This window comes from Lacerta agilis, chromosome 15 (genome assembly GCF_009819535.1).
Source record: "Lacerta agilis isolate rLacAgi1 chromosome 15, rLacAgi1.pri, whole genome shotgun sequence".
Taxonomy (NCBI): domain Eukaryota; kingdom Metazoa; phylum Chordata; class Lepidosauria; order Squamata; family Lacertidae; genus Lacerta; species Lacerta agilis.
The window spans coordinates 25054728-25070485 of NC_046326.1; the positions used below are offsets into that span (position 1 = coordinate 25054728).

Below are 15758 nucleotides of genomic sequence, written 5' to 3' on the forward strand. Positions count from 1 at the left end.
GATGAGAGTCGTAGTTCAGCAAAAACTGGCGAGCCACAGGTTCCCCATCCCTGGTATAAAGGCAATATGAATGTTGCATGCAGATACACTTTTAGTTAATTGAGTCTAATCTGTGAGGGAGGAGAAGGAGATATGGAACTGGTTATTGAAGCTCTGGATCACTGAGTTAACAGATCAAACATAACAAGATGGAGACAAGGAGACCAATCAGAACCTGCAGTCTCTCTGGGTGCTCATCAGGAAGTGGTACCGTCCTCCATGCAAATCGGACAAGGGAAACAGGCAATGTATAACGAAGGGTGGCGGCGGTTGGGGAGGTTGCAAATAAGGGAGCGGAAGGTGACATACAGCAAGAACAATACTGACCTTGGAACAAGGTTGAGCTTGTGGGCTCACTTATTTCTAAACCAGGTGAGGAAACAATGGAAGAGAAAAATGAAGATAAAATAAAAATAAATATATCGTTTCATAATTACCACTCCATGACCACAGCACCGTGTAAATAAGAAATGGGATGGAGAAGGTGTGGGTGGCAGTGGGAGGGCTGTGAAGTAAATGGGCAAGACAGAGAACAGCAGACACTTTCTGAAAGTGAATGAAAGGAAGGATGAGGAAAAGGAGATGGAAAGGATGACATACTTTTTAATGCCAGCCTTGCAAAAGAGGCCATTTGGTCACTGGAGAGGCTGGGGATCACAACCTGTTCCTAGGCCTACCCATCACTTTGTGCAATACCTTGATTTCTTGATATTATCATCCCATATTATTGCCTGTTTTGAAGACTGCTACAGAAGAGGAGTATGTCCAGCCCATAAGACAGCTAACAATTTATCTTCAATGGTCGGGGAAGGGAATGTTTAACCCCAGTTGTTGCTTTCCCTTTCCCACATCCCCCCAGCTGTACCGGTATTTGTCAGCCAACCCCATACTTCCTGTGTCACAGGGGAAAGTGCTAGGGCAAGGGTAGGAGAGTTTCAGGGAAGAAGTGATGGTTAGCTAATACCATGTCCACAAATTCTCTCCTGCAAATCACAGCCTCTTCCCACTACTTTACAGTTTTGAGTGGTCACTGACTCCCTTTTTTGTGGAGGGGAAGTTCTACTATGGAACCAAAAGACAGATATGAAAAGCCTTAAATACAATTAAACACCAAGGAATAATTGGGCTTCCCAGTTTCCTGGTCCACACCTCACAGCTTTCAGCTCTCTGCCTGAGCCCCCCCCCTTTTTAATATAACAACCACAATAGGCAAACCCTGTAAAATCTCAGAGGAGACTTTTCAATGGCCCAAGAGGTCAAATGGATGAGACTTCTTGAATGTTCACTCATTAGATTCTTTTCCTCAAAGATTTGTGTGAGAAAACAGTTCCTTCACATCTCCATCCATGGAAGTGGATGCTAATAATCATTTGTGTGCTTAAATAGCACATCTCAAGTATTCAAAGCACTTTGCATAACTTATCTCAATCATCTTCACAACAGCCCTCGAAAGCAGCCCAGCATTTTATGTGGGTGTTGAGGTTGAGAGATTGGGGAATTAGGCAAAACATGAATTGGGGCCTGCTCCACACACAGCCTTCTCTTTTAGCTGCCAGCCTACACACCTCCTCTCACAACCACATTAGCTCTGCTGAGCTTATTCTTTTCTCCTTCAAATGTGGCACATCAGGTAGTTTATGGAGGAATGCATTGCCCTCCCTCTTCACCATTTAGAAGCACAACTGCTCTATCAATTAAGATTAATGAGAGAATCAGGATTCTGCACTTTTTGGTCAAAACTGCAGGTCACCTGTGATGGCATGACACCTCAGGGACCTTGTCATGCCTCTTTCCTATTGATTTTAGCACAGCATACCCCCATATTCAAAACATGGAGTCTGCGGTTGCCCCTAACAACGGTTGGGCCTAGAATTCTGGCTCTCAACAGGAGACCTCTTATGAAATTAGCTTCCCACTAGATTAAGGAACTATGCGGAACCAAAGTGAAGTCCTGCAGAGTTTACAATGTAGTCACACAAAAGGTGTTGTGGGAGGGTGGTGCGGAGAGGAAGAAAGTGATTTGCTAAACTAAGATTAGTACAGGATGGTACAGTGGGACCCTGCTGTAGTTTAATTATCTGACGATCCCTCTGTGAACAGCAGACTGATTCTCTGCCCCTGCACTGAGCTCCTTTAAGACTCTGCGGTTTGCGAGATGGTGGTTGTTCCTTTATTGCATCTTAGTGGTGGGGAAATTAAAACACCTGCCTCACCTAAGAAAGAATAACCAGGGAAGAAATGTGCAACAAAGGGAAGAACGATTGCTGCTTTTGGCATGATTGTCTGAGAGTTAGTTTTTGCCAACTAGGGAGTCCAGTCTGACCAAGGCTGTGCACACACCATACATTTTAATCATATTTCAAGCACACAACTTCCCCCAAATAATCCTGAGAACTGTAGCTGATGCCGAAATTCCCATCCTCCTTAACAAACTACATATTCCAGGATTCCCTTGAGGATGTTGTGCATTTTAAATATGCTTCAAATCATAGAATCATAGACACGTAGGGTTTGAAGAGACCCCCAAGGGTCATCTAGTCCAATCCCTTGCAATGCAGGTACCATATCTAAATAATCTGTGACAGATGGCCATCCAACCTCTGTTTAAAAACCTTCAATAAAGGAGAGTCCCACCTTCCAAGGTAGCCTGTTCGTGTTCCACTGCTGAATAGCTCCTCCTGTTCTAAGCCATACAACAAAATTCAGTGGAATTAAACACACACCACAATTTTGACATGGATTTCAGTGAAGACCTGGGGTTCACTTATCAGAACCTTTCACAACCCCCATTGTACTAGGCTCCTCTAGAACTGCCCCCAAGGTCTAGAGCAAGTCTGTGACATCAGTGATGTGCACCAAAGCCTACAAAGGCTTCTGGGCCTGCTTCTACCCACATGGTGCATATCTGAGGGACATACATGGAAGAGGACTGAAAGCCTTGGACACTGTTGTATTGCCTGTGGCATTGGGGAACTGTAATCTGTGCAGTGCAGGCAACAGAAATCTCACAAGATCCCTGGGGTCAGATACTTATGCCATTGCTGTGGCCTCTGGGGAAGGCCTCATATCATCTGCAACAATGTGGGATCTGAGACACGTAGAATTCCCTGCCCTAAAATAGGTACTACCCATGCAAATTCACCACTGACCTCTGGTAGTCTCTAGAATTCAACTCCTAATACCAGTTTAGGTCCAACTAAGAGCCAAACTACCTAATAATGATACCAAATGCACCATAGTAGTCACTCCTTGTGGTATTTCCACCTACCAGTTTCACCTTGGGAAACTTGGGCTACTCACAATTTGCAACCTTGCCCCGACACAAGAAGAGCCTGTTGGATCAGGCCAATAGCCCCATCTAGTCCAGCATGCTGCGCTCATAGTGGCCAACCAGATGTCTGTAGGAAACCCTCCAGCAGGACCCAAGTACAGGAACAATCAACCCACCCCACCCCCGTGGTTTCCAGCAACTGATATTCAGAATACTGCCTTAGACCATGGAGGCTGAGCATGACTAGCCACCATTGATAGCCTTGTCTTCCATGAATTTGTCTCATCCTCTTTCAAAGCCATCCACATTGGTGGCCATCACTCCTTCCAGAGTTTAACCATGTGCTGCATGAGGAAGTACTTTCTTTTCATCCACCCTAAATCATCCAACATTCAGCTTCATTGGCTGTCCACAAGTTCTAGGGTTATAACTGTGAAAGGCACAAACTAGCCTCATTTGACATTGAGTGCACATTTGGTAGCAATTTTTTTTTTTTTTGCAAGGCTGTATGACAGAACGTTGTGATGCATGTGATGGGAGAGATGTCATCAGGTATTAATCAATCAGCAGTATAAAACATTTTAGGCCCTGGTGTGGACACAAACACTTGCTGCCCCATTGCTTGGAAGGCTGCATGGGATCAGCCTCTCAAAGAGACTGCTTCTTCTCTTACACCCCCTCAAAATGCTTACCTCCCACCACATGAATCTCCCTTGTGTTTCTAGTTTCTCCATTGTATGACAGCAGCAATGACATTCATTCTGAGTGACAGGGATGGAAGGATCTGTCAATTTTTGTTCCCTTGGTTTCTCGTTTTGCCAGTCTTAACTTCAGTTTTCCACATTTTGCAGCAAGTCCCATTTTGTTTTTCTCCTAATAAACGCATATCCTCATGCAGTTTTGACTAACACACACACTTTATCACACGTTACCCTGATAAAGGCATTTTTTTTTCAAACATCGTTTGGCAGGCGAACTGCAAAGCAAAATTCGGGTAGGCTCATACTTTGCAGGATTGCCGTGTTTCGTTTTGCATATTATTTTGGAAAGTGTCTACCGGATAGATTCGACTTGAGCGGAAGCCTGCATTGAATTGCTCCTCCACCCCTACTCAGTGACTTCCATGCCGCTGCCTCTTACGAATGACTCTCCAAATCCAGACCCCAGGGCATTGTTTTTAAAAAGAGTTATTTAATTATTTAATCTATTTAGCAAGGCTTATATGCCACATAATCATCAAAAAAACATTCAATAAGTTTCCACAAAAGAACATAAATTAGTCATTAATAAAACTGATAAAATCAATGCTGAAAATAAGTGTTGACCTTTGATTCCTCTAAATTTAAGAAAAAGCAGCAGGTTTTTTTAAAATGACATTATAAACTAAAATGACATGTTAAAATGGCATGTCTGACTTTGCTTTCCTAAACATTTTAAAAAAGCAAACCCTGAAAACAGTATTCTCAGACACCTGCTTAATATCAATAGGCAACAGTTCTAGAGTGTAGCTACTGGCTAGTGTATTGGGTAATTGTAGTACATGTGCTGTCCCATTTGCTGCAGTTTCTAACATGTCGTTTTATTTAGTATTATTCAAATTGGGGGGGGGGGGTTCTGCTTGTTTTTCAAGCCCTCTTGCCTATCCCAAGCCTTCAGGATGGGCTGGTGGAAATCTAACTCAATCAATCATTTAAATCATAAGTAACTAAAAATCTGGGACTCTAATTTCTCACCATCCCACTTGCGACATACAGAGAGATAGGCAAGCTGAAGCCCATATAAGCAGGGATTTGCGTTTCTACATTTTTGTGGCATCAGACTGCCACTTCAGATTTCGGTAGGGCAAGAAAATTTTAATTCACTTGGGAAAGGTTTCTCAGCAGCATTTGAAGGCCCACTCTTAGCTAGATTAATTTTTCCAAACATGCAAATCTACAGTTCTCCAGTGTCTGAAGATAAATGAAAGGGCAGGGCTCCTTAACCGTATTTCTGCTGAAATACAAAGTGGTGTATAAATTAGCTAAGCAAATAAAAATCCCACTTGAGCCATTTTCTCACTAAAAGTGACTTTTCCCCAGTTGCTTTTCCACACAGAGAGAAAAAATGTGGGTAGCAGCAATGCTGTGCAGAGAGAGAGAGAGAGAGAGAAGGGTCAAGCAACTCCCTCCCCACTACCAAATTTCCATTGAAACTCAAAGCCTACCACAGCTGCTTTTCATTTGAAACAAAACAACATAACACAGGTTTTTCAGGAGATGGCTACATGATCCACAGTACATCCTCTTGTTTGCCCATGAAGAATAATTACCGTATTTTTCTGTGTATAAGACTAGGTTTTTTCCTTTTAAAATAATGTCAAAAATTAGGGGGCATCTTATACAAGGATACATCTTCCCCCATTTTTCTTAAATCTGAGTTCCCAAAAATAGGATGCATCTTATAGATGGAAAAATGTGGTATATATGTGGTCTGAAATACTGGCATTACTCCTGCCTGACATTTGGAGGGATTCCAGTGTGGACACCTAGAGATTCAGACAAAGGAATAAATTGAGATATTTAGCTTCTAATTCCAATCCAGTAGCCACTTTGACTTCCTCTGGGACTCAAGCAATCCTAGGCTCCTATTTAATAGACTAAAGTAATATGGCACACAACACACAGGGGCAAAGGTTGCATCATGTTGATCACCAGGCCAGGAGATGCCAGCCTCTCTTGTACCAATGGTAGGAGAATGCAAGAGCCCCAATTCTAGTGGATGAACTATGTATGTATGTTGTGTCCAGAGGCCTGGTTTTCTTTGAAATAAGAACCTGAACTCAGGCTGTGCTTATAAAATGAGCAGATTTTGTTTTCAGTTCCTTGCTGACCCACAGATTAGCATTCTTCCTTCCATAATTCCCCTTACCACTGCCAGCTAGTTGTAAAACTCATCTGAACTCAGCATCAGGATCAATGAATGGATGCCATCTGTCAGGGCACAGGTGAAAACTTGATAGCCCTTTTGGCTCCATTATGAGCTTGGTCCACATCTCTCCTACCATTCGTTCCATAAACCTTCCACTTCTTAGCTGCCGCTTCTGGTTACTATGGAAGTAATGGCAATGTATTTATAGGTAAATCTTCAGGAAACCTACTGTTCTGTGTTGGCCCTCCTGGCTTGCCATCCAAGGGACTGCCTGAGACATCTCTCAGGGATTGGGCTTTTGGGGCCACATCTGCACCACACCTTTAAAACCCTACTCGACCAGTTTAAGCAGTTGCTACTTTCTCCAAGTATCATGGGAACTGTAGCTTGTGAAGGGGACAAAGAGAAGTTAGGAGACTCCTATTCCCATCACAGCTACAATTTCCAGAGTCGCTTGGGAAGAGCAATTGATAGTTGAATCACCCTAAGCATTGCAACTCTGTTAAGGGAAGTGGTGTGTGTGTCTCCGAACAACTCTCATCACCCTTAACAAATGACAGTTCCTAGGATTCTTCGGGGGAAGCCATGACTGTTTAAAGCTGTGTCATAGTGCTTCAAATGAGTAGCGAGGATGTGACCTTAGCTCCTGTTTTGCATCAAAAGCAGTGGCTTCCTCCTCCACAGACCATATTAATGCTGGTTTCATTGATGTACCCTCTGTGTGGCTTCCTCTTCATGTTGCTTTTCACCTACCTGTCTTGGGTTGGGTCACTCCATGCCCCATGGGACAGCACTTAAGCCATGGGTAGGCAAACTAAGGTCCAGGGGCTGGATCCAGCCCAGTCGCCTTCTAAATCTGTTCTGCAGACAGTCCGGGAATCAGCGTGTTTTTACATGGGTAGTATGTGGCTTTTAATTAAAATGCACCTTTATGGGGCATATGAATTTGTTCACCCCCCCCCCCCAATATATATGTATATAGTCCAGCTCCCCACAAGGTCTAAGGGACAGTGGAGCGGCCCCCTGCTGAAAAAGTTTGCTGACCCCTGGCTTAAGTCCTCTTAAGAGTGTAGTATACAACAAGGAGGTTATGTTAAAGTGGTTAATAGACATGGGCTGGCGTGGCTACTATCCCTACCAGCCAGTAACAATCGGTTAAAGTGGGCATAGGAAGCCAGGGAAAGTGGGGCACTACAGGTTTTGCTCCTCACCTCAGCTCCCAACTGGCACAGAAAGGCAGCCAGAACAGCTCTGCCTGCTACAACGTTGGAGAAGTGTGACAAATAAGCCAAGCAATTACAGCTGTCCCTGGCTGTGAGTGGTGTCAGATGGATCCATCACTCTAATCAGAGCTCTGGCATGTGGAGAAAATAGCTTCCAGATAAGGGTACAGAGCTCTTCCCCGCCTCCCTTTGCGAAAGTCAATTTTTTATTTCATGTTGCAGTAATAGAAAATGCGACTTGGAAGCAAACCTGGGATCACCGAGCCGCTTGGGTTGTTTATTCTCAAAAGCCTCACCTAACAGACTGCACTCCGGGGTGGCGATGTCAGAGGAGTCTCTCTGAGATGGTGGTGGTTGGTGGCTGTTTTGTATATGGAGAGGAAATTTGTCCTCGTCACAACAGTCACCTCTCTGCTTGATTACCTGAAAGGGCAATACTCTGGAGGAGGAAATTTCTTAAGATGTATATATTTCTTAATGTTATAAAACATTAGTTGAGGAGGGGACTGGATATCTGATGGATCTACAATGGGTATATCAAGACTTCCCAAAATGAGGATGTTGTAAAGGGGTCCTATGGATGTTGTAAAGGGGATGGTTCCAGCTGCAAGTCTTTAGTACTTCTTATCAGGCAACCATGGCACTTGAATGATCCCACCATGGTGCTATTTGGTCAAGGGTTTCTAAAAATCTCAGAGGGGGTTTGTGTGTATTCACATTGTTCAAGTGTGGGGTAGGGGAGCCTCTGGATAATCCATCTTCTTGGATTTTTATATGTTCTGAAGAAAGAGCTGAAGGTCTAGTGCTACAGTAAATGTTTCCCCAATTTAAGGCAGGGAAGTATTCTGTACTAGGCAGTTATGACAACACTTCTGGGAGACACTGAAACAGGTGAACTTCAGAACAGGTGTGGGGGAAATTTCATCCTGCAGATTTCACTCAACTACAGCTCCCATCATCCCTGGCCATAGACCATGCTTTCTGGGGCTGATGGGAGTTGAAGTCCAGCAAGACCTGACAGGCCAACGGTTCCTCATACCGACTTCAGGTGGTGGAATGAAGAGGTTTGTTGGTGTAAGGTGCCAGAGAATCCCACAGAAAGCAGAATTCAAGGTGGATACTGGCATTCTTTTTGGGGGTGAAACTTCCATGAAGTTTCCAGGGAAGGTTATCTTCTCAGGATGGTTTTCTACATCCATAGTAACGAAGTCCATGTGTCAGTGAAGAGGAGGGTGAAGTTGACTCAAGAAAAGTAGAATAATGAAGCCCTTGCCCAATACAATTGAAGACAGTCGAAGTTGTTATGGAACCAGCAGAGTTGTAAAAAATCCTGGACTGACTTTTGCCACATTAGGAAGTGATAACCTTCCCCAAGTATCACCCTGGTGGCTTAGTCCACCTCATTTATTGTCCCACTCTTTCAGAGTAGCATTTGACAGAAGCCCCACATCCTGAAAGCTGTTGACAACTGCAGATGCCAGGGAAAGATGCTCAGTGGTAGAGATACTGCATTGCAGGCAGAAGCTCCTGTGTTCAATCCCTGGTGAATTTGAGTAGGGTAAGTAATGCCCCTTGTCTGAAGCCAAGGGAGAGCTGCTACCAGTCAATGTAGACATTTTTGAGCTAGATGGACCAGTGATCTGAGTCAGTAAAGGCTACTTCCTATGTTCCTAAACATTAGGAGTAAATATAATTTGTAAAGATTTGGTTGCCTATCCAGGGGCATCCCAAGGATAAGATGCTAAGGAGGGAGGCTAGTTTTTCATGACTCTAATAAATGTCATGGATGCAGCACTTGTTCAGCCCTTGTGGCAGAAAATATAAGAGCCCTGCTGTGTCAGACCAAAGTCCACATTCTCTCCATACATTTAAAGCACCACAATACCACTTTAAAACAGTCCAGGCTTCCCCCAAAGAATTCTTGAAGATGTTACGAGGCCCCTGTTCCAGAGCTACTAGTCCCATAGTTCCCTGGGAGGGGGGGGACTGATTGTTAAACCACTCTGGGCATTGCAGCTTTGAGGGTGGGGGATAGGGGTCTTCAGACAACTCTGAATGCTCTTAGTGAACTACAGCTCCCCGAATTCTTTGGGGGAACCTTTAAAGTGGTTTCATGGTGCTTTAAATGTATGGGGTGTATGTTGCCCCAGTCTAGCAGTCTGTTACTACAGTGGTCAACTTGGTACCAAAGGGAAGCCCATGTGTAGAACATGAGTCCGGTAGCCCCCCCATCTTTCCCAGACTTGAAAGGAGAGGGGTTTTTTTTAACTCACCTGTCCACCCCTCCCACATCTCCTTGACCATATATGATCCCACTAGAATACCAGGACATGCTTTACTTACCGTACAGAATGATGCTGGCATTGGTGTTTCCTAGCTGGTTGTAGGCCACACAGGTATAGTTTCCATAGTCCTGCTCAGAGACATTGAAGAAAGTCAGACGGGAGAAGAAGGCCTTGTTTTCCACTTTCAACCCTTTCTGTCCTTCAATGAGCCTGAAATAACAGGAGATAGCAAAGATAAAAGAGGAAGACCAAGAAATGGTGAAAAGTCTGGGATGGAAGCCAACCGAGTTAGCTTGCATTGCTGCCTATAACTGACTGCATTCGAGCACCATAAGTAGATCTGAGCTTTCACCAGGGGGCAATTCTGATGCCATTTTTGGGTGCACGCAATCCCTTCTATGGAAAGAATTCATCGAAAACATAAAATTGGAATGGGTTATCTAAGCCATTTATCTGGATCTGAGAAGCACTTTCATGACGTGGGATCACTGGATTCTAGCGTCCTTTCCTTCTCCACCTTGCAGATCCTGCCAGAACAAACAGCTCAAGGCAGAAGATTTCTTTGCCAGCTGCCTTTTAAGGAGACGCCATTGATTTGTCCACAGCACAGATAAACAATTCCAATGCAACGTGCACTGGCTCAGTGAATTCCAAAGGATGGGACTGTGAATTCTAATGCTACACTAGAAAGGGCCTTCAAATCAGATTGTAGTAGGAAGGGAGGGAAGAGGTCTCAGGGCCAGCGAGTTTCATAGTTTAACTATGTGCTGCATGAAGAAGAAGAAGAAGAAGAAGAAGAAGAAGAAGAAGAGGAGTTTGGATTTGATATCCCGCTTTATCACTACCCAGAGGAGTCTCAAAGCGACTCACATTCTCCTTTCCCTTCCTCCCCCACAACAAACACTCTGTGAGGTAAGTGGGGCTGAGAGACTTCAAAGAAGTGTGACTAGCCCAAGATCACCCAGCAGCTGCATGTGGAGGAGCGGGGAAGCGAACCTGGTTCACCAGATTACAAGTCCACCACTCTTAACCACTACACCACACTGGCTCTTTCTTTTGTCTGTCTTGGATCTTCCAGCATTCAGCTTCCTTGAATGTCCATGTGTTATGCGAGAGGGAGAGAAACTTTTCTCTATCCACTCTCTCCATGCCATGCCTTATTTCACACACTTCTATCAAATCTCCTCTTATTTGTCATTTCTCTAAACTAAAGAAGATCCAAACAACAGGGAACAAACACTAGGCAAAGGAACAGGACGCAGCTGAAGAACTCTACAAAGTGTCTGCTGGGGGAATGAAATGAGGTTGCTGAGCATGTTTGGTAGATGTAAGACACTTTAGTTTTTCCCTACAGTTAACCCCCCCCCCCCCATAGCCTGTGTCTCCCCTCTTTGGTACCTCATCCCCCCCACCCTGATACTCTTGTATGCTGTTTAATAGAAAAAGACAATGTGTGTGTGGCTTTGTTTGTGTGTGTCCTTTGCTCAGCTAATTTTCCCCACAGCCTCTTGCTCTATGTTATTGCCCTGGCTTTTGATCCTGACTGACAGCACATTGGAAGCTCACCACACGATCCGCAACTTAAAACAAATGCCTTAATCAAATGGACAATATATCCAAATTTGTGTTTTCAATGGACCTCTGCACTGTGGAGATAATTAGCGGAGGAGAGCTCCAAGGTCTGCGGATTTCTGTGGGAATTACACAAGCAGAGGAATGATTCTTCACCCTTCTGTTGTCTGAGGAAATCTGATAAGTAAGTCTCACTCACAAATTGGGGTGGAATTGTTACAGTGGAGCCTTGCTGTACTAATGAACTTCAGCAATGAGGACTGCTATTAAGCATAATTCCATGTTAGACACACAGATGAGGATACTGGGGTGAAGGGGCTGTGCCACATGCAGTAGATTACCGCTTGCTTGCGGTATTATTACTCTTAACTCAGTGCCATCAATCTACTTTGCTGAGCAGCGTACACGGAAAAGGTCCCTAACTTTAAGGAGCAAACAATCCAAGACCCCCGCCCCCAATCTGTGCCCTGCATTTAAAGTAGTACTGTGCCACTTAAATATTCCAGGCTCCTACCAAAGAATCCTGGGAACTGTAGTTTGTGAAGGATGTTGAGAGTTGTTATTCCCCCCCTACATTACCCTGAGTTCCCTGGCAAGGGCGACTGATTGTTAAACCACGATAGAAACTGCAACTCTGTAAGGCAAATGGGACTCTTTTAACAATTGTCAGCACCCTTAAGAAACTATAGTTCCCACGATTCTTAGGGGATGCTTTGGCTGTTTAAAGTGGTACCATAGTGCTTTAAACATATAGTGCAGATGGTCTCAATGTTGACAATGGGGATAAGAAGAAGTTGGGTGGAAGAAGCAAAAGTGGCAAGTGAGTGTGAAGGCAGGAATTGAAGACAGCAAAGCTAAGGGTAACATTGGACAAATGCTAGCAGATTCTCTTACAAGTTTGGAAGTTAATCCCCCTGCTTTGAAACATAAACAGATGGTTGTTCACTTTGCATTTCATTGTGATCCTACTTAATTAACAATTTACAAACCAAAACATGAGCAAAACATTCCAAAATGTGCCCATTTTAAAATTTTGCACTGAAGTTCTCTGAGAAGAGAGAGAGAGAGAGAGAGAGAGAGAGAGAGAGAGAGAGAGAGAGTACAAACAATGTATAGTAGAGGAAATGTATATAATAATGACCATAGCCTCCCTGCCTCCAGGCACATATATGTTAACCGGAATTGCATTGAAAATACATTCAGAAAGAGAAAAGAATACAGAAATGGGAATGAGTTTTGTTGTGCAAAGAGTTTTTAATAGAAAATATGTGCTACCCTATTTATGGAAAGGGGAACAAACAGAATTTAATAAATTTGGTGAAATGAGAAACAGAGGAAAACTAAAAGCGAAATTCATCCTTCCATAAAATTAGCCCCGGTTCTTTATCCACACTCAGTCACTGAACGACTGCATAGAAATGTGCTCATCTACCCCACCAGCACCATGCTGACTGGGCATAGGGTGGAGCGGCTGTCAGCTTTCTAAGAGAGCAAGTAAATTATGATGCAGTGATGGTGAGGACAGGTCCCGCTGATGCATCCTAACATCAGTTACAACTAATCCTTCAAGTACCTTTTGTCATCCTTGTACCACTGGAACTCAGCTGATGGAACTGCAGAGGCTTCACACTGGAGGATGCCTTTTTGTCCCACCGGCACCCCAGTGTTCTTAGTATCTGAGATGTATGGCGGGTCTGTAGAAAAAGGGACAAGTTGAGGGGTTGTTCTCTGTGGCTTTGGAAAATCACTTTGCTTTGGCTATTTTACACACATTCTCAAAGGAACCAGTTCCAAACTAGCTCTTAGAAACCACCACTGCCCACACAGTTCCACTTTCTAACTCCTGCCCACTTGATCAATGCACCCTCAACTCTCTGCTACTTTTCAAGTCCTGTTAGTGAAAGATGTGTGTTTTGAGAATGCTCGTGTGTGCAAATGCATGCAAGTCCATGCAGGAATGTGACAACAAACACATGTGTATGCCTAACTGAATACAGACTTACCTGTGTGTGAATGAAGAAATGTGTGCACTTGTCTGAGTTCTGAAATGTGGGGTATGTGTGTAAATCAGTATGCAAGCATGCAGACAAGTGTGACCCATTCATTGGGTGAACTGGGCATTTGGCCTAGGCAGCATCATTTCTGCTGGGATTTCACTAGAAAGAGATGCTCCCAATTTACCATGTTACTGTTTAGCCCCCTTTTGGGAAATTTACTGTGGTGCAACAAATGTAGGTCTGTAGCTCAAAGGCAAAGCATGCACTTTTCATGCAAGGCACCATATATAACATTCTTTAGTGGATGGTTGAGTTTTAGTGTTCTGCAACAGAGGAACCCAACACAACCGTTGCACTAGCAGAACTCAGGCAACAGAATGGTCAATCCACTGTGCAATAAAGTGACTTGCAATCTGGTTATGCATTCTTGTGTACAACGACATTCTGCTAGCACAAAACCGTGTTGTTGTTTTTTGTCAGTGAAACAAGTATACTGCTACATAACTTTAACTTAGCACTAAATTGGGTACAACTCAGAAAGTTCCAAGTTTGTCCAGCTTCATGTAAGGTAGTTTCATATGTTCTTGTGAATTCATCTTTTGCAGGCATTAAAAGGCACAGAGAATATGCCAAGGAAACACAGAGAACACACCAAGAAAGACTGTGGAAATCCTTCCAGCAGCAAACCCCCCCCCCCCACTACTGCTAAGCTGCAGCAACCTACACCCTGCCCTGCAACAACCTACCCAATACTCACAGTTCACTGTGACTTTTACTCTCCGCACAACAGGAGTGGCGACATCGTTGGATGCGCTGCATTCGTACTCCCCTGACTGCTCCCGAGTGATGCCGGTGATCTCCAAGTACTCGTCTTCGCTCATGAATCCCACGGCTGCAGAAGAAAGAAAAGCATCAACCTTGACTAAGCAGCGGGACAATGTGGCTGGTGAGATACCTAGAAACAGTGCGTAATGTTCTCCTCCAGGCATGCATCTTTCACCTGGCACTAGTGCTGCTGATGGGAGTTCTAGATACAGCCCTTAAAACGATCCTTTCCATTTGTTTGCCTGGATATCTTGATGTGGATGAAAGGAGCATTATATATAAATGAGGTGGTAGGCAGCCAAGCTTGGCAGGCTGCCATTGATAATCCACGTGCGGAAGACACCAAACCCGCTGGCTCCTTTGAAAATGTGTGTTGGGAGCAGGGAGTTCCCTTCACTGTCAAGAGGAGAAATCCCCGGTCCATGGCTTTCAAGCCGAATCAAAGTGCATACAGTACTTAGCCTCATTTAGCTTACGTTGATGACCCCCTTCAGCAGACTTGAGTCATGCATTTGTACACACATTATCAAAAGAAATAAGAGTGCTTTTCTGCAGTGGTGGGGGCATCTGGTAAAAGGCGAGAGTCTCCATAGAGGTCCACGGTGCCAGTACTTGGGATATGTCTAAGGTACAGACATAAACTGGTTTTGCACCAGTTTCACTGCCATGGTTGCCACCACCACCTCAATAATATCAAGAACTGGGATGTCATGAAGGGGATAATCAAAAGGAATTCCCCCCAAAAAAAACACCCCAATACATTACAATTCCCAAGGCTCAAATGTTGTGCACACAGCATACACTCAAAGCACATGGCTTTCCCCAAAGAATCCTGGGAACTGTAATTTAACCCCAAAGAGCTGCATTTCCCAGCACCCTTCACAGACTACAATTCCCTGCATTCTTTAAGGGAAGCTATGTGCTTTAAATGTATGGTAAGTATGCAGTCTTGGGATAAAGTACAATGAGATAAACTAGTTTCAAACTGGATTGCATTTGCAGTTCAGACATTCCCCCCAATTGCAAAACCATCAGATTATATCAGCATTAAAAGACCTTTGGTATGGTGAGTCATTTTTTATTTTATTTTTTGCAAATTGGAAAGTTCAAGTTTGATTTTGAAATGTGGGGAAAGGAAGGAAGAAACTTTACCAATCCCTTTAAAGGACGGCAGAAGGGTGAGGAGGAAGAGAGACATAAATAGAGCTGTCTTATTTATTTCTCTTAAATCTCCGCATCTCCTTTTATCAAATCTTTTGCAGCCTGGGTGTTGTAATTACTGAGCAGAGCATCTCTGAGACCGGTGTCACACTTAATATTCCTATTAATTTTAAATGTTAGTCCTTGGTACATATGTGTGGCAATTGGTGTCATATTTTAATTAGTCTTGCCCTACACCATCTGAAATTAATAATAGCTCGAATTACCAGTGTAATTTATAAATTAACATTGCTGCAGCATTAGGAAATAAATTAGCTGTGGACAGCTGTTTCTGGAACTGGACGGCAATGGCAGTGAGAATGTTTTATGGGGGGGGGGAGACACAGTACACACATATAACGTGCCCCCCCAAACAGGGACTGAGCTAGTTTTAAAGGAAGACAAAATGCCCTTCTGCAAATACCCAGGGGCATGCAAA

The 15758-nt window shown here is 43.9% G+C and overlaps 1 protein-coding gene across 11 annotated transcripts in view; it reads right to left on the reverse strand.

Moving 5' to 3' along the window:
* The window catches only part of NTM (neurotrimin), an 816980-nt gene that overhangs the window by 12500 nt on the left and 788722 nt on the right, over positions 1-15758 (reverse strand). For 7 of the 11 annotated variants that reach the window (XM_033171377.1, XM_033171387.1, XM_033171386.1 and 4 more), the window contains 4 exons: positions 14052-14186; positions 12871-12991; positions 9784-9935; positions 367-402 (listed from right to left, as the gene is read on the reverse strand). In XM_033171377.1, coding sequence (XP_033027268.1) covers positions 367-402; positions 9784-9935; positions 12871-12991; positions 14052-14186 — 444 coding nt within the window. The remainder of the gene's footprint in view (positions 1-366; positions 403-9783; positions 9936-12870; positions 12992-14051; positions 14187-15758) is intronic. The other 4 variants (XM_033171385.1, XM_033171384.1, XM_033171382.1 and 1 more) reach the window with 1 other exon arrangement.